The 10,882-nt window shown below is 68.2% G+C and overlaps 1 protein-coding gene across 1 annotated transcript; it reads right to left on the bottom strand.

Annotated features, from left to right (window-relative positions):
• LOC138843295 (zinc transporter ZIP10-like) lies at window positions 1–2,247 on the bottom strand. Its single transcript, XM_070047102.1, has 2 exons — window positions 1,784–2,247; window positions 1–250 (listed from the first exon to the last, which is right to left on the bottom strand). The coding sequence occupies exons 1-2, from the start codon at window positions 2,034–2,036 to the stop codon at window positions 84–86; spliced, it is 420 nt and encodes a 139-aa protein (XP_069903203.1). The 5' UTR covers window positions 2,037–2,247; the 3' UTR covers window positions 1–83.
• Between the last annotated feature and the right edge of the window lie 8,635 nt (window positions 2,248–10,882).

Genomic DNA, 10,882 nt, shown 5'->3' with positions numbered 1-10,882 from the left:
GAGCACAGGCCAGCGTTTCGGGACAAGGAATCGCATGGCGACACCTTCCCGGTCCCGGAGGCAATAGGAAAGCCCGTTCTCGCTCAAGGAGCCCCGGCAGCCCAGCGGGCTCCCAGGGGCAGAGGACACAAGGCACACGGGCCCCTACCGTGGTCGTGGTCGTGGTCGTGGTCGTGGTCAGCCTCGGTGCTGGGAGTCATGGTTGGGAGCGGCACGTCCGGAACAGGTTCCCGGGTGCCGGGCTCGGCGTCTGCGGAAGAAGAAGAGACATCACACACTTGGCCTGAGTGAGGGTCTTTGCCAACAACACACCTGCCTCCGCCTAGGAAACCAGGCAGAGAAATGTTCTCCCGGCCCCACACCTCCCGACGCCTCATGTGGGTGGGTGCCTAGGTCAGTGCGGAGACAGCATGGGCGCCTGCCTGCCTAGGCCACAAAGAATCCCGACCAAGGGAAACTGGTGGCACCTGGGCCAGGGCGAGGGCGCGCCGTCCCCCCTTGTGCGTTGGGCCGCGCAAGGCCTTGGTGCCACCCCACCCTCCAAGTGGGTTCCCCTCCTTGGCCAGGGCTGGCGGGCTAAGAGCGGCCCTTCCCTTCCACACGGCAAGGCGACGAGGAAGGGGAAGTGAAAGGATCCAGGAACCAGGCAAGGGCCACCTCCGGGTTCCAGGGGGAGCCAAGAAAGAGCCTGACGGCACCCAGCCAGCCCCCTGTCTCAGGGGAGGGGCCTGGTGGGCACACCTCGAGCAATCCTCTGGGCCCTCCAGGACGGCAACTGAGCACCGTGTCCGGCACGGGCTCAGTCCAGCCAGGCCCCGCTGGACGGCTCCCCGCACGGGGGCGAGAGGGGAGAAAAGCGGACGGAGCAACCGCGCCCTCTCTCATCTGCGCCCACTCAGGGCACGGAGGACAGACGGGCCCACGTGGCTGGCTCCACACACCAGCCCGGGTCTGGTCTGGGCCACGAGCGCACGACTGGGAACTGCCCCATCCAGGACACTGGGTCAGATTCTCCTGGTGGCCCGCCGGACTACACGGCAGACAACTCCCCAGCTGCCTGGGGGCACGGCACGGGTCCAGAACACGCTCGTGCCAGCGTCAGAGGGCACATCGAGGACTTGTCCTCAGGCAGCGGCCACGCCTCCTGGACGCTGTCCCGGGAGCTCGGAGACCAGCCAATGCCAAGAGGAAGGCAAGGACGTCTCAGGAGAGGCAGAGGCACAGAGCACCATCCTCGCGGAGCCCAGCGTGCCCGCGCCTAAGTCCGCTGCGCACACTGGGCCACCAGGGGCAGTGGGGCACTCCACGCCGGGTCCCATGAGGCTTCTGCACTCGCAGCCTCCGTGGCAACGCCAGGCATGCGGGCTGGGCGTGCTGCACCAGACCCCCGGGGTGGGTCATGGCGGGAGCAGACGTGGGGGGCGGGGAAGCCTACGCCCCTCCCGCACGGCTTAGCAGACCACCATGCAGAGAAACGGACAACCTGCGGACAGGCCCAGGCAGCGTGCAGCCAACCAGAGAACCCGGGAGGACACACGGCCCCGTCTCGGAGCGCCTGACTCGCACCGCGGCCCCTCTCTCCCCAGGGAGCACATCCTTCCCGGGCAGAGCCCCGAGGACGTCCCCGCAGCTCCAGAGCACAGGCCAGCGTTTCGGGACAAGGAATCGCATGGCGACACCTTCCCGGTCCCGGAGGCAATAGGAAAGCCCGTTCTCGCTCAAGGAGCCCCGGCAGCCCAGCGGGCTCCCAGGGGCAGAGGACACAAGGCACACGGGCCCCTACCGTGGTCGTGGTCGTGGTCGTGGTCGTGGTCGTGGTCGTGGTCGTGGTCGTGGTCAGCCTCGGTGCTGGGAGTCATGGTTGGGAGCGGCACGTCCGGAACAGGTTCCCGGGTGCCGGGCTCGGCGTCTGCGGAAGAAGAAGAGACATCACACACTTGGCCTGAGTGAGGGTCTTTGCCGACAACACACCTGCCTCCGCCTAGGAAACCAGGCAGAGAAATGTTCTCCCGGCCCCACACCTCCCGACGCCTCATGTGGGTGGGTGCCAAGGTCAGTGCGGAGACAGCATGGGCGCCTGCCTGCCTAGGCCACAAAGAATCCTGACCAAGGGAAACTGGTGGCACCGGGGCCAGGGCGAGGGCGCGCCGTCCCCCCTTGTGCGTTGGGCCGCGCAAGGCCTTGGTGCCACCCCACCCTCCAAGTGGGTTCCCCTCCTTGGCCAGGGCTGGCGGGCTAAGAGCGGCCCTTCCCTTCCACACGGCAAGGCGACGAGGAAGGGGAAGTGAAAGGATCCAGGAACCAGGCAAGGGCCACCTCCGGGTTCCAGGGGGAGCCAAGAAAGAGCCTGACGGCACCCAGCCAGCCCCCTGTCTCAGGGGAGGGGCCTGGTGGGCACACCTCGAGCAATCCTCTGGGCCCTCCAGGACGGCAACTGAGCACCGTGTCCGGCACGGGCTCAGTCCAGCCAGGCCCCGCCGGACGGCTCCCCGCACGGGGGCGAGAGGGGAGAAAAGCGGACGGAGCAACCGCGCCCTCTCTCATCTGCGCCCACTCAGGGCACGGAGGACAGACGGGCCCGCGTGGCTGGCTCCACACACCAGCCCGGGTCTGGTCTGGGCCACGAGCGCACGACTGGGAACTGGCCCATCCAGGACACTGGGTCAGATTCTCCTGGTGGCCCGCCGGACTACACGGCAGACAACTCCCCAGCTGCCTGGGGGCACGGCACGGGTCCAGAACACGCTCGTGCCAGCGTCAGAGGGCACATCGAGGACTTGTCCTCAGGCAGCGGCCACGCCTCCTGGACGCTGTCCCGGGAGCTCGGAGACCAGCCAACGCCAAGAGGAAGGCAAGGACGTCTCAGGAGAGGCAGAGGCACAGAGCACCATCCTCGCGGAGCCCAGCGTGCCCGCGCCTAAGTCCGCTGCGCACACTGGGCCACCAGGGGCAGTGGGGCACTCCACGCCGGGTCCCATGAGGCTTCTGCACTCGCAGCCTCCGTGGCAACGCCAGGCATGCGGGCTGGGCGTGCTGCACCAGACCCCCGGGGTGGGTCATGGCGGGAGCAGACGTGGGGGGCGGGGAAGCCTACGCCCCTCCCGCACGGCTTAGCAGACCACCACGCAGAGAAACGGACAACCTGCGGACAGGCCCAGGCAGCGTGCAGCCAACCAGAGAACCCGGGAGGACACACGGCCCCGTCTCGGAGCGCCTGACTCGCACCGCGGCCCCTCTCTCCCCAGGGAGCACATCCTTCCCGGGCAGAGCCCCGAGGACGTCCCCGCAGCTCCAGAGCACAGGCCAGCGTTTCGGGACAAGGAATCGCATGGCGACACCTTCCCGGTCCCGGAGGCAATAGGAAAGCCCGTTCTCGCTCAAGGAGCCCCGGCAGCCCAGCGGGCTCCCAGGGGCAGAGGACACAAGGCACACGGGCCCCTACCGTGGTCGTGGTCGTGGTCGTGGTCGTGGTCGTGGTCATGGTCAGCCTCGGTGCTGGGAGTCATGGTTGGGAGCGGCACGTCCGGAACAGGTTCCCGGGTGCCGGGCTCGGCGTCTGCGGAAGAAGAAGAGACATCACACACTTGGCCTGAGTGAGGGTCTTTGCCGACAACACACCTGCCTCCGCCTAGGAAACCAGGCAGAGAAATGTTCTCCCGGCCCCACACCTCCCGACGCCTCATGTGGGTGGGTGCCTAGGTCAGTGCGGAGACAGCATGGGCGCCTGCCTGCCTAGGCCACAAAGAATCCCGACCAAGGGAAACTGGTGGCACCGGGGCCAGGGCGAGGGCGCGCCGTCCCCCCTTGTGCGTTGGGCCGCGCAAGGCCTTGGTGCCACCCCACCCTCCAAGTGGGTTCCCCTCCTTGGCCAGGGCTGGCGGGCTAAGAGCGGCCCTTCCCTTCCACACGGCAAGGCGACGAGGAAGGGGAAGTGAAAGGATCCAGGAACCAGGCAAGGGCCACCTCCGGGTTCCAGGGGGAGCCAAGAAAGAGCCTGACGGCACCCAGCCAGCCCCCTGTCTCAGGGGAGGGGCCTGGTGGGCACACCTCGAGCAATCCTCTGGGCCCTCCAGGACGGCAACTGAGCACCGTGTCCGGCACGGGCTCAGTCCAGCCAGGCCCCGCTGGACGGCTCCCCGCACGGGGGCGAGAGGGGAGAAAAGCGGACGGAGCAACCGCGCCCTCTCTCATCTGCGCCCACTCAGGGCACGGAGGACAGACGGGCCCGCGTGGCTGGCTCCACACACCAGCCCGGGTCTGGTCTGGGCCACGAGCGCACGACTGGGAACTGGCCCATCCAGGACACTGGGTCAGGTTCTCCTGGTGGCCCGCCGGACTACACGGCAGACAACTCCCCAGCTGCCTGGGGGCACGGCACGGGTCCAGAACACGCTCGTGCCAGCGTCAGAGGGCACATCGAGGACTTGTCCTCAGGCAGCGGCCACGCCTCCTGGACGCTGTCCCGGGAGCTCGGAGACCAGCCAACGCCAAGAGGAAGGCAAGGACGTCTCAGGAGAGGCAGAGGCACAGAGCACCATCCTCGCGGAGCCCAGCGTGCCCGCGCCTAAGTCCGCTGCGCACACTGGGCCACCAGGGGCAGTGGGGCACTCCACGCCGGGTCCCATGAGGCTTCTGCACTCGCAGCCTCCGTGGCAACGCCAGGCATGCGGGCTGGGCGTGCTGCACCAGACCCCCGGGGTGGGTCATGGCGGGAGCAGACGTGGGGGGCGGGGAAGCCTACGCCCCTCCCGCACGGCTTAGCAGACCACCACGCAGAGAAACGGACAACCTGCGGACAGGCCCAGGCAGCGTGCAGCCAACCAGAGAACCCGGGAGGACACACGGCCCCGTCTCGGAGCGCCTGACTCGCACCGCGGCCCCTCTCTCCCCAGGGAGCACATCCTTCCCGGGCAGAGCCCCGAGGACGTCCCCGCAGCTCCAGAGCACAGGCCAGCGTTTCGGGACAAGGAATCGCATGGCGACACCTTCCCGGTCCCGGAGGCAATAGGAAAGCCCGTTCTCGCTCAAGGAGCCCCGGCAGCCCAGCGGGCTCCCAGGGGCAGAGGACACAAGGCACACGGGCCCCTACCGTGGTCATGGTCATGGTCGTGGTCGTGGTCAGCCTCGGTGCTGGGAGTCATGGTTGGGAGCGGCACGTCCGGAACAGGTTCCCGGGTGCCGGGCTCGGCGTCTGCGGAAGAAGAAGAGACATCACACACTTGGCCTGAGTGAGGGTCTTTGCCGACAACACACCTGCCTCCGCCTAGGAAACCAGGCAGAGAAATGTTCTCCCGGCCCCACACCTCCCGACGCCTCATGTGGGTGGGTGCCTAGGTCAGTGCGGAGACAGCATGGGCGCCTGCCTGCCTAGGCCACAAAGAATCCCGACCAAGGGAAACTGGTGGCACCTGGGCCAGGGCGAGGGCGCGCCGTCCCCCCTTGTGCGTTGGGCCGCGCAAGGCCTTGGTGCCACCCCACCCTCCAAGTGGGTTCCCCTCCTTGGCCAGGGCTGGCGGGCTAAGAGCGGCCCTTCCCTTCCACACGGCAAGGCGACGAGGAAGGGGAAGTGAAAGGATCCAGGAACCAGGCAAGGGCCACCTCCGGGTTCCAGGGGGAGCCAAGAAAGAGCCTGACGGCACCCAGCCAGCCCCCTGTCTCAGGGGAGGGGCCTGGTGGGCACACCTCGAGCAATCCTCTGGGCCCTCCAGGACGGCAACTGAGCACCGTGTCCGGCACGGGCTCAGTCCAGCCAGGCCCCGCTGGACGGCTCCCCGCACGGGGGCGAGAGGGGAGAAAAGCGGACGGAGCAACCGCGCCCTCTCTCATCTGCGCCCACTCAGGGCACGGAGGACAGACGGGCCCGCGTGGCTGGCTCCACACACCAGCCCGGGTCTGGTCTGGGCCACGAGCGCACGACTGGGAACTGGCCCATCCAGGACACTGGGTCAGATTCTCCTGGTGGCCCGCCGGACTACACGGCAGACAACTCCCCAGCTGCCTGGGGGCACGGCACGGGTCCAGAACACGCTCGTGCCAGCGTCAGAGGGCACATCGAGGACTTGTCCTCAGGCAGCGGCCACGCCTCCTGGACGCTGTCCCGGGAGCTCGGAGACCAGCCAACGCCAAGAGGAAGGCAAGGACGTCTCAGGAGAGGCAGAGGCACAGAGCACCATCCTCGCGGAGCCCAGCGTGCCCGCGCCTAAGTCCGCTGCGCACACTGGGCCACCAGGGGCAGTGGGGCACTCCACGCCGGGTCCCATGAGGCTTCTGCACTCGCAGCCTCCGTGGCAACGCCAGGCATGCGGGCTGGGCGTGCTGCACCAGACCCCCGGGGTGGGTCATGGCGGGAGCAGACGTGGGGGGCGGGGAAGCCTACGCCCCTCCCGCACGGCTTAGCAGACCACCACGCAGAGAAACGGACAACCTGCGGACAGGCCCAGGCAGCGTGCAGCCAACCAGAGAACCCGGGAGGACACACGGCCCCGTCTCGGAGCGCCTGACTCGCACCGCGGCCCCTCTCTCCCCAGGGAGCACATCCTTCCCGGGCAGAGCCCCGAGGACGTCCCCGCAGCTCCAGAGCACAGGCCAGCGTTTCGGGACAAGGAATCGCATGGCGACACCTTCCCGGTCCCGGAGGCAATAGGAAAGCCCGTTCTCGCTCAAGGAGCCCCGGCAGCCCAGCGGGCTCCCAGGGGCAGAGGACACAAGGCACACGGGCCCCTACCGTGGTCGTGGTCGTGGTCGTGGTCGTGGTCGTGGTCAGCCTCGGTGCTGGGAGTCATGGTTGGGAGCGGCACATCCGGAACAGGTTCCCGGGTGCCGGGCTCGGCGTCTGCGGAAGAAGAAGAGACATCACACACTTGGCCTGAGTGAGGGTCTTTGCCGACAACACACCTGCCTCCGCCTAGGAAACCAGGCAGAGAAATGTTCTCCCGGCCCCACACCTCCCGACGCCTCATGTGGGTGGGTGCCTAGGTCAGTGCGGAGACAGCATGGGCGCCTGCCTGCCTAGGCCACAAAGAATCCCGACCAAGGGAAACTGGTGGCACCGGGGCCAGGGCGAGGGCGCGCCGTCCCCCCTTGTGCGTTGGGCCGCGCAAGGCCTTGGTGCCACCCCACCCTCCAAGTGGGTTCCCCTCCTTGGCCAGGGCTGGCGGGCTAAGAGCGGCCCTTCCCTTCCACACGGCAAGGCGACGAGGAAGGGGAAGTGAAAGGATCCAGGAACCAGGCAAGGGCCACCTCCGGGTTCCAGGGGCAGCCAAGAAAGAGCCTGACGGCACCCAGCCAGCCCCCTGTCTCAGGGGAGGGGCCTGGTGGGCACACCTCGAGCAATCCTCTGGGCCCTCCAGGACGGCAACTGAGCACCGTGTCCGGCACGGGCTCAGTCCAGCCAGGCCCCGCTGGACGGCTCCCCGCACGGGGGCGAGAGGGGAGAAAAGCGGACGGAGCAACCGCGCCCTCTCTCATCTGCGCCCACTCAGGGCACGGAGGACAGACGGGCCCGCGTGGCTGGCTCCACACACCAGCCCGGGTCTGGTCTGGGCCACGAGCGCACGACTGGGAACTGGCCCATCCAGGACACTGGGTCAGATTCTCCTGGTGGCCCGCCGGACTACACGGCAGACAACTCCCCAGCTGCCTGGGGGCACGGCACGGGTCCAGAACACGCTCGTGCCAGCGTCAGAGGGCACATCGAGGACTTGTCCTCAGGCAGCGGCCACGCCTCCTGGACGCTGTCCCGGGAGCTCGGAGACCAGCCAACGCCAAGAGGAAGGCAAGGACGTCTCAGGAGAGGCAGAGGCACAGAGCACCATCCTCGCGGAGCCCAGCGTGCCCGCGCCTAAGTCCGCTGCGCACACTGGGCCACCAGGGGCAGTGGGGCACTCCACGCCGGGTCCCATGAGGCTTCTGCACTCGCAGCCTCCGTGGCAACGCCAGGCATGCGGGCTGGGCGTGCTGCACCAGACCCCCGGGGTGGGTCATGGCGGGAGCAGACGTGGGGGGCGGGGAAGCCTACGCCCCTCCCGCACGGCTTAGCAGACCACCACGCAGAGAAACGGACAACCTGCGGACAGGCCCAGGCAGCGTGCAGCCAACCAGAGAACCCGGGAGGACACACGGCCCCGTCTCGGAGCGCCTGACTCGCACCGCGGCCCCTCTCTCCCCAGGGAGCACATCCTTCCCGGGCAGAGCCCCGAGGACGTCCCCGCAGCTCCAGAGCACAGGCCAGCGTTTCGGGACAAGGAATCGCATGGCGACACCTTCCCGGTCCCGGAGGCAATAGGAAAGCCCGTTCTCGCTCAAGGAGCCCCGGCAGCCCAGCGGGCTCCCAGGGGCAGAGGACACAAGGCACACGGGCCCCTACCGTGGTCGTGGTCATGGTCGTGGTCATGGTCGTGGTCAGCCTCGGTGCTGGGAGTCATGGTTGGGAGCGGCACGTCCGGAACAGGTTCCCGGGTGCCGGGCTCGGCGTCTGCGGAAGAAGAAGAGACATCACACACTTGGCCTGAGTGAGGGTCTTTGCCGACAACACACCTGCCTCCGCCTAGGAAACCAGGCAGAGAAATGTTCTCCCGGCCCCACACCTCCCGACGCCTCATGTGGGTGGGTGCCTAGGTCAGTGCGGAGACAGCATGGGCGCCTGCCTGCCTAGGCCACAAAGAATCCCGACCAAGGGAAACTGGTGGCACCGGGGCCAGGGCGAGGGCGCGCCGTCCCCCCTTGTGCGTTGGGCCGCGCAAGGCCTTGGTGCCACCCCACCCTCCAAGTGGGTTCCCCTCCTTGGCCAGGGCTGGCGGGCTAAGAGCGGCCCTTCCCTTCCACACGGCAAGGCGACGAGGAAGGGGAAGTGAAAGGATCCAGGAACCAGGCAAGGGCCACCTCCGGGTTCCAGGGGGAGCCAAGAAAGAGCCTGACGGCACCCAGCCAGCCCCCTGTCTCAGGGGAGGGGCCTGGTGGGCACACCTCGAGCAATCCTCTGGGCCCTCCAGGACGGCAACTGAGCACCGTGTCCGGCACGGGCTCAGTCCAGCCAGGCCCCGCTGGACGGCTCCCCGCACGGGGGCGAGAGGGGAGAAAAGCGGACGGAGCAACCGCGCCCTCTCTCATCTGCGCCCACTCAGGGCACGGAGGACAGACGGGCCCGCGTGGCTGGCTCCACACACCAGCCCGGGTCTGGTCTGGGCCACGAGCGCACGACTGGGAACTGGCCCATCCAGGACACTGGGTCAGATTCTCCTGGTGGCCCGCCGGACTACACGGCAGACAACTCCCCAGCTGCCTGGGGGCACGGCACGGGTCCAGAACACGCTCGTGCCAGCGTCAGAGGGCACATCGAGGACTTGTCCTCAGGCAGCGGCCACGCCTCCTGGACGCTGTCCCGGGAGCTCGGAGACCAGCCAACGCCAAGAGGAAGGCAAGGACGTCTCAGGAGAGGCAGAGGCACAGAGCACCATCCTCGCGGAGCCCAGCGTGCCCGCGCCTAAGTCCGCTGCGCACACTGGGCCACCAGGGGCAGTGGGGCACTCCACGCCGGGTCCCATGAGGCTTCTGCACTCGCAGCCTCCGTGGCAACGCCAGGCATGCGGGCTGGGCGTGCTGCACCAGACCCCCGGGGTGGGTCATGGCGGGAGCAGACGTGGGGGGCGGGGAAGCCTACGCCCCTCCCGCACGGCTTAGCAGACCACCACGCAGAGAAACGGACAACCTGCGGACAGGCCCAGGCAGCGTGCAGCCAACCAGAGAACCCGGGAGGACACACGGCCCCGTCTCGGAGCGCCTGACTCGCACCGCGGCCCCTCTCTCCCCAGGGAGCACATCCTTCCCGGGCAGAGCCCCGAGGACGTCCCCGCAGCTCCAGAGCACAGGCCAGCGTTTCGGGACAAGGAATCGCATGGCGACACCTTCCCGGTCCCGGAGGCAATAGGAAAGCCCGTTCTCGCTCAAGGAGCCCCGGCAGCCCAGCGGGCTCCCAGGGGCAGAGGACACAAGGCACACGGGCCCCTACCGTGGTCGTGGTCGTGGTCGTGGTCGTGGTCGTGGTCAGCCTCGGTGCTGGGAGTCATGGTTGGGAGCGGCACGTCCGGAACAGGTTCCCGGGTGCCGGGCTCGGCGTCTGCGGAAGAAGAAGAGACATCACACACTTGGCCTGAGTGAGGGTCTTTGCCGACAACACACCTGCCTCCGCCTAGGAAACCAGGCAGAGAAATGTTCTCCCGGCCCCACACCTCCCGACGCCTCATGTGGGTGGGTGCCTAGGTCAGTGCGGAGACAGCATGGGCGCCTGCCTGCCTAGGCCACAAAGAATCCCGACCAAGGGAAACTGGTGGCACCGGGGCCAGGGCGAGGGCGCGCCGTCCCCCCTTGTGCGTTGGGCCGCGCAAGGCCTTGGTGCCACCCCACCCTCCAAGTGGGTTCCCCTCCTTGGCCAGGGCTGGCGGGCTAAGAGCGGCCCTTCCCTTCCACACGGCAAGGCGACGAGGAAGGGGAAGTGAAAGGATCCAGGAACCAGGCAAGGGCCACCTCCGGGTTCCAGGGGGAGCCAAGAAAGAGCCTGACGGCACCCAGCCAGCCCCCTGTCTCAGGGGAGGGGCCTGGTGGGCACACCTCGAGCAATCCTCTGGGCCCTCCAGGACGGCAACTGAGCACCGTGTCCGGCACGGGCTCAGTCCAGCCAGGCCCCGCTGGACGGCTCCCCGCACGGGGGCGAGAGGGGAGAAAAGCGGACGGAGCAACCGCGCCCTCTCTCATCTGCGCCCACTCAGGGCACGGAGGACAGACGGGCCCGCGTGGCTGGCTCCACACACCAGCCCGGGTCTGGTCTGGGCCACGAGCGCACGACTGGGAACTGGCCCATCCAGGACACTGGGTCAGATTCTCCTGG

This window comes from Oryctolagus cuniculus, chromosome 8 (genome assembly GCF_964237555.1).
Source record: "Oryctolagus cuniculus chromosome 8, mOryCun1.1, whole genome shotgun sequence".
Lineage (NCBI taxonomy): Eukaryota > Metazoa > Chordata > Mammalia > Lagomorpha > Leporidae > Oryctolagus > Oryctolagus cuniculus.
Note: the sequence above shows the minus strand (reverse complement) of the source record. Positions and strands in the feature narration are given on the sequence as shown.